The sequence below is a fragment of the Nicotiana tomentosiformis genome, chromosome 1 (assembly GCF_000390325.3).
Source record: "Nicotiana tomentosiformis chromosome 1, ASM39032v3, whole genome shotgun sequence".
Lineage (NCBI taxonomy): Eukaryota > Viridiplantae > Streptophyta > Magnoliopsida > Solanales > Solanaceae > Nicotiana > Nicotiana tomentosiformis.
This window is the reverse complement of record NC_090812.1, coordinates 156466002-156492795: the sequence shown is the minus strand read 5'-3', so window position 1 is coordinate 156492795 and position 26794 is coordinate 156466002. Positions and strand designations below refer to the sequence as shown.

The 26794-nt window shown below is 37.3% G+C and overlaps 2 protein-coding genes across 2 annotated transcripts in view; both read left to right on the top strand.

Annotated features, from left to right (window-relative positions):
• The window catches only part of LOC104091630 (uncharacterized protein At2g27730, mitochondrial-like), a 171435-nt gene extending 150821 nt beyond the window's left edge, over positions 1–20614 (top strand). Inside the window, exon 4 of the mRNA XM_070192634.1 lies at positions 20193–20614. Coding sequence (XP_070048735.1) covers positions 20193–20342 — 150 coding nt within the window. The 3' untranslated portion in view covers positions 20343–20614. The remainder of the gene's footprint in view (positions 1–20192) is intronic.
• The window catches only part of LOC104091629 (putative disease resistance RPP13-like protein 1), a 251621-nt gene that overhangs the window by 143980 nt on the left and 80847 nt on the right, over positions 1–26794 (top strand). The gene's annotated exons all lie outside the window — the stretch shown is intronic.

Here is a 26794-nt window from a genome sequence, read left to right as displayed (position 1 = left end):
CTTTATTACCGAAAGGAGCATAACGAGGGGTTGGTACCCTGTATTACAGAAGAGAGTATAACCAGGGGTTAGTACCCTGTATTACAGAAAGGAGTGTAACCAGGTATTGGAACCTTGTATTACTGAAAGGAGTGTAACTAGTGGTTGGCACCATGTATTACTGAAAGGAGTATAACCAGGGGTTGGTACCCTGTATTACTAAGGTGGAATGTAACCAGGGGTTGGCACCCTGTATTACTGAAAGGAGTGTAACCAGGGGTTGGTACCCTGTATTACTAAATGTGTTGAATCCCTCTAGGCGAAAGGGTTCTACATGAGTTAAGCGAACACAAACCAGTCCTGAGTAAAAGTACTTCTACCCGAAAACATGAGCTGGGACCCCCTAGGAGAAAATGTTCTACCTGGATTAAGCTATGTATAACAGCCTGAGCGACGAGTACTTCTTCCCGAAACTGTGAGCTAGATCCCCCTAGACGAAAGGGTTCTACCTGAGTTAAGCTTCGTAAAACATCTGAGCGAAAAGTACTTTTACCCGAAAATATGAGTTGGATCCCCCTAGGAAAAAAGGTTCTACCTGGGTTAAGCTACGAAAATGGGAGGTATGAACAGTAGTGATGCATGCTGCAAATAATGATTTTAAGGAGCTTACATTTGGTGACGTTCGTCCTCTGAGAATTGCCATTTTGCACTACTTTGATCCTGCTTCAATCAAGGAAAAATTTGTGAGTTTTTAAAGTGGTGGTCGGTTCGTGGCCTTGATGCCCTAAGTAGTTTGAATTCACGGCCACTCCGCTGTCAAAGAACTAATTTTGTCAGTGTGGTACCGAGGTGCTCGGATACTCTGTATCTCTTTCTAGAGACATTGTCTTTCTGACGTTGCCCCTGATTGTTTCATACCCAGATGTCCATGGTACCACAAATCCTTGTCCCTAAGGAAAGGCAATTTTCCTTTAAAATCAAACTTAGTTGTCTTGCACCCAGAACCAATTTGTGTTTGTAGTGCTTATCGACTTTTCCCATGAAGCAAGTCTTGCTTAGGCGACCTTTTCAGTTTCTTTGAGACAATTTGTCTGCCTTATCAAAAGAGATCACAGATGGATTCATGTCTTCGTCAATGCCGTATATGCTCTAAATTGTGCTCGATATTACGGGAAAACTGTAGACAGTTTTGCAGCCATTTCTTTGCTTTGCTTTTGATGCAAGATTAGGCCGAAAGGGAATCAAAACAAATTATGGGAAAAACAGAAGAGCAATTGAAAGTAAAAAAAAAAGGAATTGCATCTAAACAAAAGGTGTCCCTTTCGAGGAGAGGAATATGGAGACTTATCTAGAGGCGTGTGCCGACTTCAATAAATCATGACATGCATTTTGGACTGGACACCTGATCTGTCTGAGATGCCTAATTCTCAAAATCCGTCGCAAATGTTCATCTTGAAACTATCTTGGTTGTGCTCATGCCGGAGCATCGAAGACCCTTATTCGGCTAGTAGCGCCCTTTGCTGGTTTTCGCTAACTAACCTCTCTCATTTATATACTCATTGTCGTCGTAAGGTGCCCATCTGGGTTTTCACCAATAAGACTCTCTCATTTCTCTTCTCACCATCGCCTTACAGTGCCTATATGGGTTTTCACCGATAAGACTCTCATTTTATTTTTATTTTTTTTTACTAAGATACTGCATGCGGAAAGTTTCCCAATGCTCTTGGGATGGGGAATTCAAACATTCTCAAAGATCAATCAGAAGTTCCTAATAGGTAAAAGTCAAAAAGAACCTTGAATTAAATTACAACTTTTGTAGACGTTTTTATAGGAAAAACCGTAAAATAAAACAAACTTCTGCCCGAGTTTTCGAGTATTAGGAATATGGATTTTTGTTGTGATGGGACCGAACCCAGGGTAAGACCGCCTACGTATCCTTTCGGAATCAGGTCGGTTGTAGTTCAATGACTCAGAAAATTTGTTGTTTGACTTTGTTTTTTTAACTCCCTTTTTTCTTTTTTTCTTTTGTAAGTACACATGTTCCAAAAAGTGGAAAACAAGGAAGAAAAACACAACTTAAAAGGGGTAACAAAAAGGTGACACTTATTTGGAATAGCGAGCAATAATAGCCTTCGTCATCTCGATCTAAGAACATCATGCGTGAAAGTTCCACAGTGGGTATATATCAGACATAATATCTTTTGACTGCATCTGCATTAATAGTCATGTCTGGTACCCGTTCTTCTTCATCTACCAAGTGCAAGGCCCCTTTTGGTAACAATTTCTTGATGATGCAGGGTCCTTTCCAGTTTGGGGCGAACTTTCCTTTAGCTTCTACTTGGTGTGGAAGAACGCGTTTCAGAATGAGTTGGCCTACCTCGAAGTTCCTTGGATGCAGTTTCTTGTTGTAAGCGCGTGCTATTCTTTGCTGGTATAATTGGCCAAAGAACACTCCTACTAGCAGTTTTACATCAATCAACATTAGTTGTTCTAATCAGGTCTTTACCCATTCTGTATCTTCAATCTCCAACTCCACAATGATCCGAAGAGAGGGAATTTTGACTTCAGCTGGTATTACAACTTTCGTTCCATATACCAACAGATAAGGAGTTGCACCAACAGATGTCCGAGCAGTTGTGCGGTATCCCAAAAGAGAAAAAGGCAACTTTTCATGCCATTGTCTGGAACCTTGGATCATTTTCCTAAGAATCTTCTTGATATTCTTGTTCGCTGCTTCATTGGTTCCATTGGCTTTTGGTCGGTAAGGGGTAGAATAGCGATGCATAATTTTAAATTGCTCGCATACCTCCTTCATCAAATGACTATTTAGATTGGATGCATTGTCAGTGATAATGGTCTTTGGAATACCAAAGCGACAGATGATGTTGGAATGAACAAAGTCTACCACTGCTTTCTTGGTGACAGCTTTGAAAGTGACGGCCTCCACCTACTTGGTGAAGTACTCAATTGCAACCAAAATGAATCTATGCCCATTTGAAGCCTTTGGCTAGATTGGCCCAATAACATCCATTCCCCAAGAAACTAAAGGCCAAGGAGAGAACATGGGATGCAACTCTGAAGGTGGCGAGTGAATCAGGTCACCATGAATCTGGCATTGGTGACACTTGCGAAAAAAACTAAAGCAATCTCGCTCCATTGTAAGACAATAATACCTTGCCAACAGAATCTTCTTCGCCAAAACATATCCATTCATGTGAGGTCTTCATACCCCCGAATGCACTTCACTCATGATCTACTCAGCTTCTGTGGCATCTACGCATCTCAAAAAGTTCAAATATGGGGTCCTTTTGTACAACTTTTCCCCATTCAGGAATAAACCGCATGCGAGACGCCTTATAGTTCTTTTTTGATCTCCCTTGGCATGCTCCAGGTATTCTCTTATTTTCAGGAATCGTTTTATGTCATGATACCATGGTTCACCATCTGGTTCTGTCTCAATTGTATTGTAGTAAGAATATCACATAACCAATAGTTCCTGCACATCTAGATCGAGGGCTATTTTCAAACCCATGATACAAGCTTCATATTCTTCCGTATTATTGGTACAGAAGAACGGAAGTCGGGCCGTTTCAGGGTAATACTGTCCAATAGGTGAGATGAGGATTGCCCTGATCCCAAATCCTTTAATATTGACAGCTCCATCAAAATACATTTTCCATACAGGGTTGTCGTCTGGAACTACTTCCTCTATTGAGTTTACCTCTTGGTCTGGGAAGTATGTGGTAAGTGGACTATACTCATCATCAACTGGATTATCTGCCAACTGATCGGCCAAAGCCTGTGCTTTCATCACGGTGCGAGTGACATAGACAATGTCAAACTCTATGAGCATGATTTGCCATTTTGCGAGCATGCCAGTGGGCATTGGCTTTTGGAAGATGTACTTCAGAGAATCCATTCTGGATATGAGGCAAGTAGTATAGGCCAAAAGATAATGTCTCAACTTCTGAGTTACCCAAGGCAAGGCACAACATGTCCTTTATAAAAGGGTGTACTTAACATCATAATTGGTGAACTTCTTGCTGAAATAATATATCGCTTGTTCCTTTTTGCCTGTTGCATCATGTTTCCCCAGAACGCATCCAAAGAAATTATCCATCACCGATAGATATTAAAACAAAGGCCTACCAGGTTCAGGTGGGACCAGTACAGGGGGTTTTGACAGATAATCTTTGATCCTGTCAAAAGCATTTTGGCAATCGTCTGTCCACTTGATAGCAGCGTCCTTTTTCAGCAACTTAATGATGGGCTCGCACGTGGTTGTGAGCTGAGAAATGAACCTACTGATGTAGTTCAACCTCCCGAGAAAACTCATGACTTCCTTTTTGTTCTTAGGGGGTGGCAGATCTCGAATGGACTTTATCTTAGATGGATCCAATTTGATGCCTCTACGGCTAACTATAAAACCGAGGAGTTTCCCAGATGAACCCCAAATGCACACTTGGCTGGATTAAGCTTAAGATCAAATCTTCAAAGCCGTTCAAAGAACTTTTTCAAATCGCGCACGTGATCAACCCGTGTTTTTGATTTTATGATGACATCATCGACATATACTTCAAGCTCTTTGTGCATCATGTCATGGAAAATGGTATTCATTGTTCTCATGTAAGTTGCCCCTGCATTCTTCAAACCGAATAGCATGACCCTCTAACAATAAGTACCCCATGGAGTGGTGAAAGAGATCTTTTCTATGTCATCCTCATCCATTAGAATCTGGTGGTACCCAACATAGCAATCCACGAACGATTGTATCGCATGCTTTGTGCCATTATCTACAAGAATGTGGATGTTTGGCAAAGGAAACTTATCCTTGGACTTGCTTTGTTCAGGTCTCTATAGTCAACACAGAATCTAGTTTTTCCATATTTCTTTGGCACAGGCACAACATTTGCCACCCTGGTGGTTTATCGTACGGCTCTGACAACATTGGCGCTCAATTGCTTCACTATTTTCTCTTTGATTTTATCACTCATATCCGTTTTCAATTTTCGTTGCTTCTTTTGGACTGGTGGAAAATCAGGATACGTAGGAAGCTTATGAACCACTAAATCGGCGCTTAAACCCGACATATCATCATATGACCAAGCAAACACATCTTTGTACTCAAATAAAAGATGAATCAAGGCATCCCTAGTTTTTTGTTCAGTGTGAATGCTTATCTTTGTTTCTCTGACTTCTTTATGACCTCTGATATTAATTGGCACAGTTTCATTGAGGTTGGGCCTAGGCTTGTTTTCAAATTGTTCCAACTCTCTTTTTATTTCCTCAAATACCTTATCTTCATCATATTCGACCTCTTAATGCATTATTTCGAAATTAGATAGCTTTTTGAGATATGGGCGTGAATTCTGCATGCATGTGATGTTATTAAAGCCTACATTAACAAAACTGAAATGGAAATCAAATGGAAGGAATTAGAAAAAGGAAAAGATACAAAATTTAATACGAAACTGAACTGCATTTCATTGAATTTGAAAGGATAGAAGGGTTAACGTCAAAATAAAACAATCATACAAAGATGTTTGGATTACAACCCTGAAAGTAATCCAAAGTACAAAGAAAGAAGTTGCAAAAGTCAACTACCAAGACTCCTTCCTTGTGGGGAGAGGAGTTTCCTCCCAGTTATTGAGCATGGTGTCTGGGCCAATTAGTTGCATATCGGCACGACTAGTGCCTTCACCAGCCTGGATCATATTCACTTCAGAAAATATCTAGCTGAGACCATGGCAAATTTCATCAATGTTTGCATGCGCCGAGAAATTTTGACCCTCTTTGAATCGTGGCTTGACAAAAGTGTAGAAAATGTGAGGGATAGGTTGTTGCAAGACCCACCCATGCTTTTTGCAATGCTTGGCTTTGTCTTCATCTTCTTGTGTTGGCCAGAAGCCTAAACCAAAAGTACCCATGTTACTGACCGGAGAAATGGGTTCTGAAATTCCTTGAATTGATGCTCCCAAGCCTTTTCCTGGCTCACAACCTTGTCTCATCATAAGTGCAGCTACCATTACAGATGTGGCAGACAGAAGAGGATGCAGAATGGGTTTTCCTTCCTCAACATGGTCCACAACAACCACTTCGAAAGCCTGATAGACAATAGACTCACATCCTTCCTTGGCCTCAATACATGGGATTAACGGGTCTTTATAAATGTATGACTCGTCTTCTCCGTGAACAATAATTTCTTGCCTGTCGTGCTTGAATTTGAGCATCTGATGCAAGGTGGATCGCACATCTCGGGCCGTATGGATCCATGGCCTTCCAAGAAGAAAATTATAAGAAGTTTCCATGTCCACTACTTGGAAAACAATTTCAAAATCAACATGCCCAATCGTCATGGTGAGGTTGATCTCCCCAATGTTATCTCTCGCTGAGCCATCAAAAGCCCAGATGCGAACATTGCTGGGTTGGATTCTGTCCGTGTTGTTCTTCATGCTTTGCAAAGTATAAAGAGGGCATACATATACACTCGAGCCTCCATCAATCATGACTCGCTTTAAATAATGCCCCTCACATTTGACAACCAGGTGCAAAGCCCTATTGTGCCCGGCTTCCTCCTCGGGAAGTTTATCATCAGTAAAGGAGATTTTGTTCACCTCAAAAAATCTGTTCATCATCTTCTCTAACTTATTCACGGTGGTCTTCTCTGAGACATGTGCCTCATTCAGGATTTTAATTAGTACACGGGCATGTTCTTCTGTGTGTATGAGCAAAGATAACAGAGAGATTTGGGCAGGAGTCTTTCTCAACTGGTCAATTATTGAGTAATCCTAAACTTTCATCTTTTTCAAAAACTCCTCCGCCTCTTCTCCCGTAACCGGTTTCTTTATTGGCATTTGGCCTTCTATGATTTGCTTGGCCTTCTTCAACTCTTCTGGAGAGTAACACCTCCCTGATTGAGTCAAACCTCCAGTTTCCCCCACGTCTTCTATGATTACCTTGTCTTTGTAGGTTACTACAGTTTTGTTTCAGTTCCAAGGAATGGTTTTCGTGTTTGTCACACGGGGTTGTACGGCAGGTTTGATTATGATCGGCTCTGTTATACCCTTCGTACCGCCCTGATTCTGCTTTGTGATGGGGTGACCCCCAAGGACATACAATGTTGGGCTTGGAACATTGGATCAAACTTCCAACCTCGAGATTTTTGGAACAAATAAAGTTGCCTTCCCTGAGCTCTGGGCGCCTTTCACAATCAATGGTACATCTCGGCTTGGACTTACTTCCAGTCCTATTCCTTCTTGAATCGTTCCCACTGTAATTTCTGCTTGGCTAACTTGCTTGTATTCTTCATCTCGGTCGATCATTCCCACAAAATAGGCATCGTTATGTGCTGGCAGCGGGTTGTTTGTAACGTTATGAGGGTCTTTGCCATTTGACACCACAATCAACTTTTCCGCGATGAGTCTTTCTATGGCTCTTTTTAGAGTCCAACAGTCATCAGTGTTATGCCCTGAGACACCTGAATGATATTCACATCTAGAATTTGCTTGAAATCTATGTGAATCAGGATGCATATGGTGGGGAGCAATGGGTCCAATCACGCCCATCTTCTTTAGCCTTTGGAATAGACTAGAGTATGATTCAGCTAATGGAGTGAATTTTTCCACCGGCATATGCTCTCGACCATAATCCTGCATGGGACGAGCATTGAAAGATGCCCAAAAGTTTTGCTGCTCAGGTCGGAGGATCCTTGGAGCTGGTGCCCGTACCTGTTGATTGAGAGGCCAAGCATATGATTGAGCATTAAACACTGTATATTATGATGGGCCCACAGAATATTGAGTAATTGGTGGGGGATAATAATGTTGAGGGTAGCTGGAGTGCCCCTGCTGAACTTGCACATAAGGGTGCGATGCCCCTCTTTGAACTTCCCTCGATCCCGAAGTCATCATGGACCCTTCATCTCTCTTCTTTCTATTTGCCAAACTTCCCGACCCATTTTGGATAGCTTGGGTGGTGGCGTTGAGAGCATCTTAACTTACAATTCTGCCAGTCTTGAGGCCATTTTCGACCATCTCTCCTATTTTGATCGCTTCTGCAAAAGGTCTACCCATCACGTACATCATGTTCTGAAAGTAATTAGGCTCTTGAGGCTCCAGAAAAACAGTGATTAACTCGTGGTTATCCATGGGTGGATTAACTCTGGCCGCTTACTCCCTCTACTTGCATACTCCCTAAAGCTTTCGGTCGGCTTTTTCTTCATATTGGACAGGGAATTGTGATCCGGTATAATATCAATGTTGTATTGAAATTGTTTGACGAAGGCCTGGGCCATGTCGTCCCAGACATGCCAGTGAGAGATATCTTGGTCAATGAACCATTCGGAGGCTACCCCCACAAGACTTTCCCTAAAATAAGCCATCAACAATTCTTCTTTTCCACCTGCACCCCTCAGCTGGTTGCAGTACCTTTTCAAATGGGCGATAGGGTCGCCGTGTCCATCATACTTCTCAAATTTTGGGGTCTTGAACCCTGGTGGAAAATGGATGTGAGGGAACATGCATAAATCACTGAACGAAACACTTTTGTGACCACCTAGTCCCTATATGTTCTTTATGTTATGTTCAAGACTTTTCATTTTCCTGGCCATCTCATCCGGCTAAAACCGTCTTGGCAGGCTTTTCATTTTCCACTAGTGACTCGTACTGAGGAGTCTGATTATATGGAGCTGAGACCCTGAAAGCCATATTTGGAGAGTAATATTGGCCATCATAAGAATGAGATGGTGGCTCGTTGATTGGCCTCATCATAAGAGGTGGAGGCGGGAATGTGTATACCGGTGCGCCAGACACGACTAGAGGAGTGTTCCTGACCGGTGCGACTGGAGGTCGCACATTAGAGGTACCGGGAGCAACGTGGAGACTGTAGTTTGGAACATACCCTGGTGGTAGAATATGGTTGCTCGTTGCATGGAGCGGTGGTTGAGTAGCCATGGGTACGGTGGAAGATCCCTCTGAGGGACCCCGGGGTGGAGGCTGACCAGACACTCAAGCTTGATATACGTCAGACAATTGTTGTCTCAATTTTCTTATTTCCTCATACTCTTGTTCAACTAACTGACCCTGGGGGTCGTCACTGACCAGCTCGATCTCACCATCGTTGGCCATTTCTACTGTTCCCTTAGATCTGGTGAATTAATGGTGTGTTTCCAGTTTTACCACAAACCAACCACCTTAAGCCTACTATATAAGAGACAGCAAATGTATTAGGGTTAAGCATTTTATATATAAGAATCACACGTAATGTGCCATGCTCCTATCATTGTCACTATTTCTAACATACTTTTAGAGGCTTCATGTTACATTCCGGCTTATGAGGTTGCTTCTTATTGACGCTCTTATCTTCTTCTTCTTTTTTTCTTTTCACTCACGCCTCATTTTGATCACTCATCTTAGAATCATTGAAAAATATTTTGACCGAACCTTTTGTGGGTTGCCTACATATCATGTCGCCGCATGAATTAGATCATTATGTAGTTCAGGGACATAACCATTTTCGATTTTTTCTGAAACCCAATCTTTTCATTGATTTTCAACTTCTATTATTTATTTTTCTTTTGTTTTAATACAAAACCCAAAAAAAAATCTAAACAAGAACAGACTTTTTAAGATAAAAACAAAACAACAATACTTAACACACCAAAAGACTCTTACAGACTCAATGACAATAAATGAACAATCAAAATGGACGGCCAAGCAAAATGAGACTCTGATCTCTGCAGGAGAATCCAGCGGCATCCCTACAGTCAAAGCACTTATTCCTGCAGCTGACCCCCAACATCGCGATACATCCTCTCTAGGTCTGCAGATATGTGACGGGCGACGTTCAATGATACTTCTGCAAACCGCTCAGGCGTTATTCCCTGGCAACTCCTGCATGTTCGGGAGGTGTATGTGGCTACCTCGAGGATCTTTCGCTTAATGTGTTCCTGAGCTAAATGCAACTCTTGATTATGTTGACCATGGGGATCATCTAGATACAGCGCATCATGCTCGCGCTCCAAGACTATATCTCTCTGTCGCTGAATTTCTAGTGACTCTCCCTCTAACCGATTGATCATACTTTGGTAGTGATGTCTTTGTATTTCAAACTCCGCAATCTGGCGCTCCTTGTTTGACTCAACTCCCACTATCTGATCCCTCAGACCTTGGATTAATAGAGCAAAACCTCTGCGCTCATGATCCCGGACCACCTTAAACTGGGTTTCTCTTTCTCCATGTTGTTGAGCGGTAATGATCACTTTTTTCTGTCTAAATTGAGCTTTGAGTGCTCGCCTCTCTTGTGCCTACTGAGCCTTTTCCCGCTCGAAATTAGCCTGTTGTATGTCCATGGATTTTTCCAGAATACCCTTATCTTCTTGTAAAATATCAATACGGGATTGGTACTCCTGTGTCACTTCTCTTCTGGTTTCTCTAACTCTGGCCTAGATCTCTTCCTCCCAAGCAAATGCGTTCTGTATGGCTCTTTCTGGCCTTTGCTCTAGGATAGTCTGGTTGTGAAACCACTCAAGGTATGTGAAGCTTACCTCCCCACGTTCATGATCAGCTACCATCTCCTCCAAGTCGGAAAATCGACCACCGAACCAAACCTTCTGTGCATATGTCTCCCTTGGAAGTTCCTCTCCCTTGAATTCCCACACAGAGGGATGCATGTCTTCAATCGGGGGCCTCTTTTTCTCTCTTCCTAGATGGCGCATGGCACGTAGGGGTGCGTAGGGTTGGAAGCCTTTGAAACCCATGTGTATAAAGAACGGGCGATACGCCGACATATGCATGACCCTAGCAGAAGGGAACCAATAATAGTTCCAAGTGATTCTATCAGCACTTAATGAACAAAGTAATGTTCGCCAGGCCCTCACCCCCTCTGGAAGATTACAATTCGCGGCCCTGTCCGGGTGACATCCAATGTAATTTAGCCAATTATCATTAAAATTTACTACTATTGGATGATGATAAAGGTGCTCTATGAACCACATCTACAGCAGGATGTTGCATCCCTCGAAGTAATCTTTACCATCTTGGCAGCGGGTCAAAGTTCGAAAAATATCTCCCAGAATCATGGGAAGAATGGTATGATCCTCGCTACTTTGAAAATACGAGACTACCGCAGCCAATCAAATTCTGATGCGCCCACCATGCTTTGGAAAAGCCATGGTCCCCATACATGATATCATGAACGCGAAGATTCTCAATTCCCTCCGGGCGTCGTAACTCAATTGGTTGACGAATTATGTTCCCGAGAAGTTCTCAAACCCTTTCGCATCCCCAAATCTCTCATAGAAATATTCCAACGGAACCCAACCTTCGTCCAAGCAACCCATTAGAATTCGACGGAGGCATAAAGTTTTCAAAAAGTTGTTCACACAAACTTTTCTCGGAGCAGCAGGCTTTTTCTCACGAAGGTCTCTCCCAATCCAGTAAACCTACCTAATTCTTCCAATGTAGGCATCATTTCACAATCTTTGAAACTAAAGACATTGCTTACGGGGTCCCAAAAACCCACTAGGGACTCGATTAAATCTCTGTTAGGCTTAATTCCCATGATGTTTGGGAGGAACCTGAGGTGCTTAAATTCTTGATTCCGTTCCCATGTAGCAAAACCAAGCCACCAATTATAGAGACTACTTGGGGTCTTATCTCTGATCAAGAACATAGGAGGTGTCTCGTCCCTTACCCTTTACTGACTGCTTCTTTGTGGAGAATTCATGGTGAACCTAAGAATAAGACAAAAAGGGGTCATGACTTACCTAAACTATATGCAAAAGATAAAAAGGTAATAAGACTCGATCTTTTATTTATTATTATTAATTTGTAATTAGCCAACACAAAAGGTGAAATGATAAAAGTAGGGAAAATGGTTATTATTACGAAAATAACCCTCTGATACTTCCATGGAAGGCTTAAAGAATGTCTTGGAAAAAACGGCCAAATGATAAAAACTAGACAAAATAAATTATAAGGCTATTGTTATGAAAACGGCCCTTCGGTAGTCCCGGGGGAGGTTCAAAGGCAGTCTTGGCAAAACAGCCGAAATACGAGGATAAAATAGTAAAAGGTGACAAAAAGAACCTTTTTTTTTTTAATTTTTTTTTTTAAAATGTGGGCTGAACTAGCTGGAGGTTGCCTACGTATCTCACATCCAGTGAGAATCAAACCCGCGTAGTTCGGTGAAATCAAGTATTTTTCTTCTTTGATTTTTATAAACATTAATCTTTACACCTCACGCCAGACTACTACAAAATCTTAGTAAAAAAGAATTATTTGTACTAAACTAGGAGAATAATTCTTTTTTTAATTCTGCTCAACTAATTTTCTAAAGTTGGTCAACAATGCAAGCAAGCCTTCCAAATGATGTAAGAAGTAGCACATAAGTGAACATGATGGTCTCAAAGAGGATACATGTCTTATACAGACCCGACCTTTGTGCCGAGTTTCGCTAAGTCAAATGCATGTGATGCAAATAAAGCGAACCTACTAGGAATATCCGGCACGAAGTTTGTTCTTCTATGTTTAAATCATACTGGAGAAGGTATCTAGATTGGCTTACTCGAGCGGACAACTTGAGCCGAGGAGGATCAGCGTACCGGTAGCATTGCTTTCTGGCTTAGCTGGTAGTGCTCCCCGCCTAAAACATGTGTGACTAAACTTCTTCACCAAGTGACAAGCACCTCGGCTATATCAAAGAAAGCGGGTTATGTCAAGCAAATGCCCAATTTTTATTTTCAAGAAAACTCAGAGGGGGTGCGTGAGAAGACAGTTTATATGTATAGTTCAACAATATCAAAGCGGTAAAAAACGAACATGTACCACATCGGACACAAATAAATCGCAATATATACAAAATTAATAAAGCCAAAAAAAAAGTCAACATGTGCAAGCTCGAATTCTGATATCCCCGGCAGAGTCGCCAGAGCTGTCACACCCCTTTTCTACCCCAAAATGATATATGTGTTGTGAATTATGGGTTAAAGAGTTTTTCCAATTAAAGTGACAATTTTGAAATAGGGATTATCTTTGTTATTCATAGTCGCCACTTGAAATTGATTTTTTAGTGTTCCAAGTCACCTTTTATTTGAATCCCTAGTCAAAGGAAGGTTTGACTCTTTTATTATTGGTTTGCGAAAACAAAGTCCCGATAAAAAATTCTGTTGACCGAAGAGAAGGTGTAAAACATTCCTCGAGTCCCGTGATTCTTGCACGGTCGCTTTACTGACTTAAAACTTGGCTTAAATTAATATTAAACTATATTTTATTGGATTTCCATATTTTACCTATGCGCTTTTAATACTTACTTTATTAGAATTGATAAAGAATGAATTAAATAATAAGATATCGTAATCACACTACGCAAGCGAAAGCGTGATCGAGACGAAATTTATTAACTTTGTCGTAACCACGCTACGCAAGCAAATCCGCAGTCATGACAAGGATTATTAGCACGCTATGACTTTTGGAAAAATTACTACATTTGAGAAACTTATTGTTTTTAAAATTTATTAAAAGTTACTATCGCGCTACGCAAGCGAATACGCGATTATGAGAAATAATTAAATTATAAATTAACTAAACCTATTGGATAAGGTTTGAGATTATTCGATTAATTTATTGAATGTTAAAAATCACGCTACGCTAGCGAGTCCGTGAATGAAAAACAAAAAGAAGTTAAAGCGCGCCTGTAAGTTACCTAGCGTTTAAATTAATTATTAAAAGTGATTAAGTTATTTTAAATAAAAAAAGGAATCTATATTTTTATTAAGAATTAATTAAGTAAACAAACAAGGTATTTAAAAATTTGGGCCAACTTTTATTAATTTCAAAAAACGGGCTACTTTAGAGTTTTGGCTATTGTAATGGCATTAGGTCACTCTCTTGACTCATGAGTTGCTGGCCCATTTGTGAATCTGTTGGTATTTGAGTTAATTACTCATGGTCTTGGAACAACACTTGGGCCAAGCAAACGGCCCAACTAATTCAACTTTTTCACAATCGAGGAAGAAAATTTCAGCAGCTTAAATTGATGCTAGTATTCATGGCAAAAGAAAAGTATTTAATTAGTTAATTTATTTATTTATAGCAAACAAACCAACGAACTAATGACATATGCACCATGAATATTTTTTTAACTTGAACACAAACTTAAGGGATTACGTTCTTAATGATCTGAACACACATGACCTTAGATTTTTTATTTGTTTTTTAAAAACAATGATGACAACAATTAATGTATTATTTTTAAAAGGCAACCTGCCTTGATACTAAAAACTTTAGCCATTTAATATGACTATGGATACTTATTTAATCATTAAAGAAAAAACATGAAGTACAGGAAACCAAGTAACAACTTGAGCCATGGAAAACAATACTTTTTCACTCTCAATGATCAAGCTCAACTTCAAAATACAAATAAGCACCAGATCATTATAGATAAAAGAACCCAACTACAAATCTAATATTTGTAAAGAAAAGAAAAATCAGTTTAACTTGCTAACAGTAAAGTAGAATCTTTGAACTTTTCTTTTTTCCAACGTCAAAACTTAACTTAAGAAAATAAAAATGAACCAAATAACCAACATTTTAGCACATAAATGTGTTTGAGACATATGCCATATCCCCGAGAACAACCAATCAGTATTCGTCTACTTTCTTTAACTAAATAACACTAGAACATGCTAAAAATACATGTCATGTTCATTAATATTGAAAATAACAAACAGCATTACACAAGTTTGAGGCTTACCTACGTTGTAGAGGAATCAAAATAAAGTGATATGAAATGAAGTCCAGCGGCAATGACAGCAGAAAAACAAAATCAAACAGCACCTTGCAACCCGAGAAAATGACCGAGAAATACCGACAAACTAAACCAGAAAATTCAGCAACTTTTAACAAGGAAAGAACTAAAGAAACTGACTTAAGAACCTTTCTTTTGGACAGTTTTTGCTTTCTGAATACTCACTTCACAACTCTCAAATTTCATCTAACATTTGGATATTCAGTTCTTGAGTTGTGTCTTTTTTAGAGTGTCCAGGATGATCTATCAATGTAAGATCGAGTGTCCCTTAAAACTGGCTTTGTGTGCTAAACACTATTCAAAATCTGTCCAAAAGGTGAAAGGACATCCTGAAAATCTGCTATGTCAGAAGCAAGGAAAAAACATATCATTCCAGCCACCCTACTAGTAAAAGGTAGGCTACTATTACCCTATTTTGTGATAAAATAACTTAAACTTCAGATTTTAACCATCAACACCAAACTACTTGCTCAACACAAATCAAACTTAAACAACTATGGACTGACAAAGCATAAACGAGACTAAAAATATAATCAAACTAAGTATTCAAACCAACTTGATTGGAATAAATTCAATTTGTGCAAACTAATTACTAAACAAACAACTAAATTCACAAACTAAATGCTCAAACCAGAACGAGCAGCGTTAACAATTAGACAATGACTAACAACAACTAAATAATCGGTTAACTAAGTGAATGATTTAACTAAACACTAAAGATCATGTTTAAATCAAAAACAATCTAACAAACAACTAAACTAAATAGAGATAACTAATTAAATAAACCTAACTTGAAAATTTAATTAACAAGAAACAACCAAAACAGAAAAAATCAAAAATTAGAAACCAAGATTAAAATCAGGAACTAACCTATTACTACTAAAAAAAATCAAAAATTAAGTAAAGAGCTGGCGGTTATACCTAACGAGCATGTTTGAAGTTGTTCAAGCCATGAGAAGACGTCGGAGATGCTAAAAGGAGACTGCTCGACTCCGAAACGCACGTTTCTTTCGGGTAGATGCTAGAACGAAATGAGTTTCAGCATCTCTCCAAAGGAAACGAGTGTCTTTGAGTCGAAAAATAGCTAAGATGGGGGTTCAGGGCATTTTGGCGATGGTGAGGCAGTGGAGCCGCAACGGTAGTGAGGGTGGCTGGTCGGCGGCGACAAGGATTTTGGGGGTAAAATGGGTAGGAAAAGATAGGTCTCACGGAGCTCTATCGATTCATGTATGTGTTGTAGGGTAGTGTTGGCCAGAGCTTCAAGAATTTGGGCCAAAAAGTGACGGCTAAAGTTTCCTAGATCTAAAATTCAAGGAGTTCGAGGGTGTTTTGAAGGAATTGGTTTGAAGATATGGGAAGAGGAGGTTGTGGAGATTACATAGTGTTAATTTGAAGGGGTTTGGAGGTGGTCCACCGTCGGTGGGTAATTTCCGGAGAGAGAGAGAGAGAGAGAGAGAGAGAGAGAGAGAAGAGAGAAGAGAGAAAGAGTTATGGGGAAATAGGGGGATTTTTCAGATTTTTGAGGCTTTAAACAAGATCAAATATGGACCATTAGATCAATGGGTGAGATTTGATCTTGGGTCACTTAATGAAACGAGTTTTTAGGCAAATCTTCGTCGTTTCAGACCCTTTCAAGGGCAGCCCCTTATCTTGCACTTTTGGCCACTTTCTCTTTCAAATTTGGCCCCAATTTCTTCCTTAATCCTACTTATTAAACTAAATTTACACAAATAAATAAATTAATTAAGTAACTTATTCAAATGATCAATTAACTAGATTAATTCACCAATTGAATAATTAGTTAATTCCTAAAATGCACAAATAAAAAAAGAACTATTTTTTGGTATTTTTATGATAGGAAATATGCAATCAAAGACACAAAAATTAGGAAAAATAATTAAAGTAACAAAACACTAATAACTTTAGGAGAATTTATAACGGTACAAAAATTAGGTATTCACATTAGTTAAAAAGTCTTACTTTTTGAAAAGAAAGAAAGAGAGAGATACGGTTTTCTAAGAAGCACGTGTAACTTTCCCAAAAAGATTTCCACATGTAAATTTTTCATTTTCAAATGTCACGAGGAAATGTACATCTTTATGCCTATATGTCAATATGTGTGAGAAGTCATAAATGACGTGATACCGTACAACATGAGAAAAAATACATCTCTATGCATGTATATCATGTGTGAATGTCAATACAATGTATCTGAGAGATGAACTTATGTACTCACACTCTCAAAGTACACAATCTCACTGTCTCACAATTTCCACTCACTATGCTCAAACCTTTTCCTTTCGCCTTTTATTTTTTAGACTGAAAGGTCATGATAACCACTTCAATGCTTGTTGCTTAGTTGTCAATGTTAAGAAAAACCTCTTCTTTTACAGAAGCTCTTAGCTTAGTGCAGCTTGTTTAATAAAAAATCCTATTAAGTAGGCATAATACATAAATAGGCACTCGAACTTGGCCTACCAAGTATGCCTTTCACTTTTAGACGTGTACAAGTAGGCACCTTGATTTGTCTCCACTTTGTTAGTTGAATACTCCAACTAACAAAATGAACATCTAGACACATCGAAAATTTCGGTGTCACGTCAGTATTTATGTTTACGTGTTCAACTTCATGTTGAGATGCCTACTTTTGCACAGCCAAAATTGGAGGGCATACTTGCTCGTTGATGTCAAGTTTGAGGGTCTGTTTATGTATTAGGCCTATTCTTTACCTTTATTTGAATGTGTTAGGATCGGGAACCCGGGTAGTGCAGAATTTTGCCAAACAATATTATAATGACAGTAATAAAGACAATAGAAGTTGATAACAATGACAATTAAAGCATATAAATAAGATAAAAATTTAACGTGGCTCGGTGTCAAAGTGACCTACGTCCACAAATGAAGAGGAGTAATTTCACTATACCAACAAGAGTACAAAATTAGAGTAAATACTCTAATTAATTCCAAATACCCCAAGAGAATAACCTCACAATATCACTCCAAAGAAAGGGTTCACACAAGTACTTCCCAACACTAAACTCTCATACAAAACACTCTAAATAAAGGAAGAAACAAGAAATGAAGACTCGAGTCTTGTTGGTGTGTCTAAAATGAACTAATGACCTTCCCTTTTATAAGAAAAAAAGTCTTGGCCTCTTATATGTAAAAGAAGAGATACAACTTGTGCAAATGATATCCACCATACAATATTTTTGGGTCCCAAAGAATATTGCCAACAAAGTGTACACTTTGCAAAGATGCTTATGCTTATGTGAGATAGACTCCATTAGCCAAAATATGTGCTACAATTACAAATCTCCACCTTGGCCTAATTTTGGCTGATATAGTAAATTTGCTCCATCCTCTCCGCAAAAGCCCCAATGGGAATATGTCAAAATTTACTGCCATCAAACTCAAACAAGTTGTCTGATACCGAAACTATAGTAGGGCTTATAACAGTGGATACCGAAACTGTAGTAGGGCTTATTACAGTGTCTGATACCGAAACTGTAGTAGGGCTTATAAAGTTGTCAAAATTTACTGCCATCAAAATCAAACAAGTATATAACGAACTAGTTCTGTGTGCTTTCATGATCACAAGAGCACCATGAGAAACTTTTAGAACTCCACCTTCACTTGTGTACTTGCACCCAAGAGATTCGAGAGTACCAAAAGAAATGAGATGTTTTTTCAAGTCAGGAACATGTCTAACATCGGTGAGAGTTCTCACCACACCATCGTGCATTTTGATTCGGACTGTACCTTTTCCAATAACTTTGTAGGCAACATTGTTGCCCATCAAGACAACTACACATATGGTAAATAAATTCCGATTATGACACATATGATAAGAACAACCCAAATCTATAATTCACTCATTGTTAGATTTGAAACTATTATTAGTTGCTAAAAAAATAGTTCCCTCAGTCTCATCAGCAGCTACACTTGCTTTGGCAGTGTCAGTAATTTTGTGCTCATTTTTCCTTTCCTTATGCTTTTCTTTATTTTTCAGCTTATAGCATTGAGAGATAATGTGACCTTTCTTATTACAATAGAGACACTCTAAATTATTGTATCTGGATTTTGTGTCGGATTTGCCCCTACCAAACAAGCCAACTTCCGCTTGTGTTCAACTATCTTCCCCAGTAATAGCACTATCTATCTGTACATTTGATTTTAAGATAGATTTAATATTCTTATAAGAGATATTATCCTTTGCATAAAGCACAGTATCTCTTATATTCTTAAAAGATGGGGTAGAGAACAAAGCAGTTACACAACTTGATCCTCATCTTTAATTTCAGCATCGATATTACTCAAATCCATAAGAATAGAATCAAAGGTATCAAGATGAGAGAGAATAGAGGTACATTCACCCATACGAATTGTATAAAGCTTCTGCTTCATGTAAAGTCTATTTTCCACCGTCCTCTTCATATATAAAGTTTTCAATTTTTCCCACATGCCTTTGGCTGTGGTTTTTATAGAAACATCACGTAAAACCTCATTTGAGAGATTTAAGATGATACCTGATTTTGTCATTTTATCTATGATGGCAAACTCCTCATCCGTCATTTTATTCGACCTTTTCTCATTTCCTTGCAACGCCAAGTCTAAGCCACCCTCAATTAGGATAGCTTTCATCTTTAATTGTCACATTCCGAAATTTGCACTTCGGTCAAATTTCTCAACATAGGTTTTTGTTAGAGTCATTTTGGCTATTGAAACTAACCCGGTTAGATCAGACTCTGATATCAATTTGTTATGATCGAAAACCCAGGTAGTACGGAATTTATCCAAACAACGTTATAATGACAGTAACAAAGAAAATGAAAGTTGATAACAACGACAATTAAAGCATATAAAGAAGACAATAATTTAACGTGGTTCAGTCAAAGTGACCTACGTCCACAAGCGGAGAGGAGTAATTTTACTATACCAACAAGAGTACAAAATTAGAGTAAATACACTAATTAATCTCAAATACCCCAAGGGAATAACCTCACAAGATCACTCCAAATAAAGGGTTCACACAAGTGTTTCCCAACACTTAACTCTCAAACAAAACACTTTTAATAAAAGAAGAAAGGAAGAAACAAGAAATGAAGATTCAAGTCTTGTTGGTGGGTCTAAAATGAACTAATGGACTTCTCTCTTATAGGCAAAAGAGTCTTGGCCTCTTAGGTGTAAAAGAAGAGGTACAACTTGTGCAAATGATATCCACCATATAATGCAATATTTTTTGTCCTAAAGAATATTGCCAATAAAGTCTACACTTTACAAAGATGCTTATGCTTATGTGAGATGAACTCCATTAATCAAAATATTGGCCATAATTACAGAATGTGTTACTTTTTCCTTTGAATTTTACATTAAATTCCTGTCTGATGTCTTAATTTTTGAAGGGTCCTAAGCCAGAACAAGCTGCAACAAGCTCTGGCGGGTCAGGATCAGTAATTGATGGTACTACAAGTGCAGAGACCTCCTCAACGCCCGGGGTATCCGACAACAAGTATCGCAACTATGCTGTAGTAACTGAAGAAGTACAGGACTGAAGTATTCATCGTTCATAGTAACAACTCAAGTAAAATAAACCAAGCTCATGTATGAAAACATTTTCCTCGTCTCATGTCCTTTTGATATGGTTTCTACCGGCGGCATGTACACTATCGCGTCTATATTAGAGCATATTTAAAAATTAAGTTTGATTTGCGGCTATTAGGGAAAAAGAACTCGACTTCAGCGCTTGTTTTTTCCCCTTTCTACCTGTCATAACCTGTTGATATCATAGGAAGAAAGCAGTTCAGTAGACAATAACGATCCAGAATTTAAACTTTATGCGTTCAAACTTTAAGATTTTTAGTATTGAACCTATTATATTTATAAAGTTAAAGATTCATAACTATTATTTATTACTATAATTTTACTGAAAGTTTCACATAAATTTATGCTCTGGATGTCCCGTACGTATAGTTGTACATCCGCCACTGACAATAGCCATCTATATTGTCCTCCAACATATGGTTGCTAATTTCCACACTCTAACCACCTATGCTCCGCCATTCTAACCACATAGGTAATAGTACTATGCTCCGCCATCCGTTCCAAGTTTAGGAACATAGGTAATAGTACTATGCTCCGCCATCCGTTCCAAGTTTATGAAGTAAAGTGCTGATGAAGGGATGAGCGGAACTGGAAGTCTACTGGACGCGGTTTTGACTCTTATCTGCTTCTTTCCATATTAGAGTGATGTTTTGCCTCCAATAGATTGTTTCTTCTGCTTGATATTTCCTAGGCACCAACTTCCTTGGTTTCACATTTTTATTTAGGACAACGCAAAGGGAGGGTGTGTTGTGCGATGAGTGAAGCAGTGATGAACAACTAAGAATTGCCTCAACTAAACAACAATTGCTCAGTATAATTTCACACGTGAAGTATGGAGAGGATAGTATGTACACATACCTTGTCCTATCCTTGTGGAATAGAGAGACTGTCTCCGATAGACCCTCGGCTCAAGAAGAATAGCCTCAACTAAAGTTGATAAAAATTTGAACCTTAAGAATGGCATTCATGTTAGTTACAAATATAATACCAAAATTTACCTATCAAAAATATAATTCGATATATTCACAGTAGTACAACTTGACTACAGACAAGAAAAAAGAAAACCCATCTTTCTTTAAACAAAAAAGAAAAACTTAGATGAACTCTTTTGTTTCCTTTCAAGGTTTTAGCTTTTTACAGAAGTAGAAGTTTGATTCTTTAAGATTCTCGTAACTTCTTAGATATGGCAAAAAGAGCTCCAATGATCACAATTACAGCCCCTGAAATCAAAAGTTTTGACTTGATACTTTCAACTGCCCTTTCTTCCTTCTTCTTTGCTCTATTGTCTTGTTCCTTCTACAAATAAAACAAAAGTTAGAGGTATTAAATATATCAAAATAAAACAAAATTCTGAGAAAACTAGATTCATTTGTCAGAACTTTTCTTCAATAAGAGAAGCTGGTGTTTATAGTGGGAGGTCTTAGATTCAAATTCAGGCAAATATAAAACAAGAGGTCATTTTTACATATGTTTAGATGGACAGATAATCTTGGTAGCAAAACTGGTAAAATTACTCGAGGTGCAGTTGTTTGAACACCACGATTATCCAAAAAATAGGAAATAATAAAACCCGTAAAATTAATCGAAATACATGCAAGCTGGCTCGAACGCTACAGTCATTTATACTACTCGATCTGGAACACCACAATTATCCAAAAGAAAAAAAAGGAATGGTACAACTCGTAAAATTAATCAAGGTAAATACAAGCAAAGATCGCACACAACGATTACAAAAGAAAAAAAATCCCAAATTAAAGAAAAGGGAATCCCAAATTAAAGAAAAAGGGGTACCTTGACTTTCTTTTGTTTTGGAAAAACCTTCACTTGTCTAGACGTAGTAGTAAAAGAAGGATGTCTTTCAAAATCTTTGTCCTCTGTTTCATCGTTATTTCCATCCACAATTTTAGCCTCAGCTAATGGTGGTTCAATTTCTTCAAGAGTTGTCATATTAACTTTGCTTTATGAAAGTTTTACAGCTTTTGTTTTATTAAAGTTTAATTTGTCTTACTATTTGTTTAGAAGATATATGTATGAATGTAAAGCCATAATTAGAAGGTATTCAGTTGTAACACGTAGATCACAAGTGTCTTTAAGTTGACTCATACTTGCTACGTGTTCTCTGGATGACATTCTCACTTTATTAAATCTTTATGCAATTTCTTTTTTGTTTGTTTGTCCCCTTTTTACCATTGTCGCTGGTAATTTGTGTTTTAGGAATACTAGTTTGTATTCATTTCGGTACATAATAAGTGTTTTTTTTTTATTTTGGTACACTTCTTAAAAAAATACTAACTCCAAAAAAAAAAAAATGTATTTACTTAATTATTCTTGAATAAAATTTACATATTGTTACCTTGACACATTAGAATTTGTAAATAAGAGCAGATTTTGATAAAATAAAATTAATTTCTTTTTTATTATATAAAATGACACTTATTTTGAACTAAAATAAAAAGGCCAAAAGATCACTTAATATGAACCCGGGAGTATTATCTTGCAATTCAATTAATAGGTAAAACAAAGCTCTTTGTAGAGACTATTTCAAGATAGATTAATGTCTATTTAAGACATTAAAGAGAGGTTGTTTGGTAGGGTGTATAAGTAATGTTAAGATTTATAATGATGAGACTAGTTATGTTAGAATTAATAATGTTGGGATTGATTATCTTGAGATTAGTTATGTTATGATTATTTCTTATCGACGGTTTGGTTTTGTGTATTAAAAATAACATGCATTGCATAATTTTTTAAAAATTAATTTGTTTACAAAAGTACCCTCCAAAAACGTTGGAAAAGGTTTTTAAAGGGTAATTCTGTCTTATATATATACTTATCTGTGTATTAAAACTATGATATTGCTTATATCATAATTTACTATACATAAGAATAATATTAAATAGGGTGTGTATTAGTTATACACCCATTTAAAAATACTACTAAATAAGATATAAATCGTATATATATATATATATATATATATATATATATATATATATATACACACCAAACTACCCATGAATACATACCGAAACTGCTAGACGCTTCTTCTCTTCTCAAACTCTGTAATGTTTAGAAACAAATTCAAAGATTTTGATGTCTTAAAATTCAATTGGTTTTGTAAAAATATTCTAAAGGAACTGTCACTAACACTTACAATACAGTGCATCAATAAATTCTTTAAAAATTATTGACATTATTAAAGCCACCAATAAAATTTCCTATCATTGTTTAGGTTTTCAACTCCCAAGAGGTATATTGCTAGAAAATCACAAAACTATTAAGAAAATAAATTGAGTTAGAAAAGCAAAATCTTTCAAGAAGGCCAAATACAGAGACATCCACTCAGACATTAAATTTTATCTAGACACTTTTTCCGATAAGATCGTTTGATATGCGGACTAAATTATTCTGAAATTATAATTTTAAAATTATAATCTTTGAACTAATTTATTTTATATAAAAGATAGGATAAAATAATTTCAAGTTTAATGAAATAAAGTGAGATAAAATAAAATATTCAATATGAAGTCTGGAATTAAATTTATACTATATTTGATTGACGATATAAATTTATTTTGAAATAACTTTATACCATCAATCAAATACGCTATAAATTTAATCTCTCCCTTTAACCCACCTTAGCAGCGTACCAAAACATACGTGTAACAAATTTTTTTTCCATCAAACACCTTTTGCTTACATGTAAAAATATTTGTTTGTCACATCTTACAGTCACGTGAAAAGCTTATCTTCTATATTGCTTGCCAGAAAATGCATATTTTTTGGCCGGAAAAGTAATTTCCGGCGACTGCTGTTTTCAACTTCAAAGAGGTCTATTGCAAGAAAATCACAAAAACCTTGAACATCGAAAAATACTACTACTAATAAGAAAATAAATTCGGCAGTAAAGGAAATTTTTTCAAGAATAATAGGGTATCATTCAATCTTCAGCAATAATTCAATAGAATCCAGCTCTGCACAATTTCTAAAACATATTCATGATATGATAGGCCCAATCATCACTATAATAAGCTGTGGATAAGTAAATGCAGCAAAAGGCACACCTAACACATACACTACAAAGACTTATCATTTTAGGCTCTTTTATTTTTCTCCCTCCAGTCCCTTTTTACACTCTCAAGTAGCCTGTCCTCTCTTGCCTCAATTATACAAAGAATAGTTAATTCCATTATGAAGTCTTTGTGTTTTTGTTGGTTAAAAGTCTTGCTTTTTGAAAAGAAAGAGAGAAAGAGAGAGATGTAAGGTCTTCTAAGAAGCAACTATGCTGTAGTAGCTGGACTAGTAACTGGTGTTGGTGCTCTCGGTTGGTATCTTCTGTCAAAAGACAAGGCTGAAGAAGTACAGGACTGAAGTATTCGTCGTTCATAGTAACAACTCAAGTAAAATAAACCAAGCTCATGTATGAAAACATTTTCCTCGTCTCATGTCCTTTTGATATGGTTTCTACCGGCGGCATGTACACTATCGCGTCTATATTAGAGCATATTTAAAAATTAAGTTTGATTTGCGGCTATTAGGGAAAAAGAACTCGACTTCAGCGCTTGTTTTTTCCCCTTTCTACCTGTCATGACCTGTTGATATCATAGGAAGAAAGCAGTTTAGTAGACAATAACCGGAGGCAAATCTAGAATTTAAACTTTATGCGTTCAAACTTTAAAATTTTTAGTATTAAACCTATTATATTTATAAAGTTAAAGATTCATAACTATTATTTATTATAATTTTACTGAAATTTTCAAAATAAATTTATGCTCTGGATGTTCCGTATCCGCCACTAACATATGGTTGCTAATTTTCACACTCTAACTAACATATGGTTGCTAATTTTCACACTCTAACCACCTATGCTCCGCCATCCGTTCCAAGTTTAGGAACATAGGTAATATGAAAGAGCTGATAAAGGGATGAGCAGAACAGGAAGTCTACTGGACGCGGTTTCGGCTCTTATCTGCTTCTTTCCATATTAGAGTGATGTTTTGCCTCCAATAGATTGTTTCTTCTGCTTGATATTTCCTAGGCACTAACTTCCTTGGTTTCACATTTTTATTTAGGACAATGCCAAGGGAGGGTGTGTGGTGCGATGAGTGAGGCAGTGATGAACAAGTAAGAATTGCCTTAACTAAACAACCACCCAGTATAATTCTACAAGTGTAGTATGAAAATGATAGTATGTACACCGAACTTACCCTATTCTTGTGGAATAAAGAGACTGTCTCCGATAGACCTTTGGCTAAAAAAGAATAGCCTCAACTATAGTTTGATAAAAATTTGGACCTTAAGAATGCCATTCATGTTAGTTACAAATATAATACCAAAATTTACCTATCAAAAATATAATTCGATATATTCACAGTAGTACAACTTGACTACAGACAAGAAAAAAGAAAACCCATCTTTCTTTAAACAAAAAAGAAAAACTTAGATGAACTCTTTTGTTTCCTTTCAAGGTTCGCATGAGGAGGGTTTACCTTTTTACAGAAGTAGAAGTTTGAAATATGCCCTTTCTTCCTTCTTCTTTGCTCTATTGTCTTGTTCCTTCTACAAATAAAACAAAAGTTAGAGGTAATAAATATATCAAAATCAAACAAAATTATGAGAAAACTAGATTCATTTGTCACAACTTTCTTCAATAAGAGAAGCTGGAGTTTATAGTGGGAGGTCTTAGGTTCAAATTCAGGCAAATATAAAACAAGAGGTCATTTTTACATATGTTTAGATGGACAGATAATCTTGGTAGCAAAACTGGTAAAATTACTCGAGGTGCAGTTGTTTGAACACCACGATTATCCAAAAAATAGAAAATAACAAAACCCGTAAAATTAATCGAGATACACGCAAGCTGGTTCGAACGCTACAATCATTTATACTATTCGATAACTGTACTGGTGAGAGATAGTAAAAAATCGTAAAATAGCAGGAACATCACAATTATCTAAACAAAAAAAAAGGGACGGTAGAACTCGTGAAATTTATTAAGGTAAATGCAAGCAAAGATCGCACACCACGATTATAAAAGAAAAAAAATCCCAAATTAAAGAAAAGGGAATCCCAAATTAAAGAAAAAGGGGTACCTTGACTTTCTTTTGTTTTGGAAAAACCTTCACTTGTCTAGACGTAGTAGTAAAAGAAGGATGTCTTTCAAAATCTTTGTCCTCTCTTTCATCATTATTCTCATCCACAATTTTAGACTCAGCTAATGGTGGTTCAATTTCTTCAAGAGTTGTCATATTAACTTTGCTTTATGAAAGTTTTACAGCTTTTGTTTTTATTAAAGTTTAATTTGTCTTACTATTTGTTTAGAAGATATGTGTGAATGTAAAGCCATAATTAGAAGGTATTCAGTTGTAACACGTAGATCACAAGTGTCTTTAAGTTGACTCAT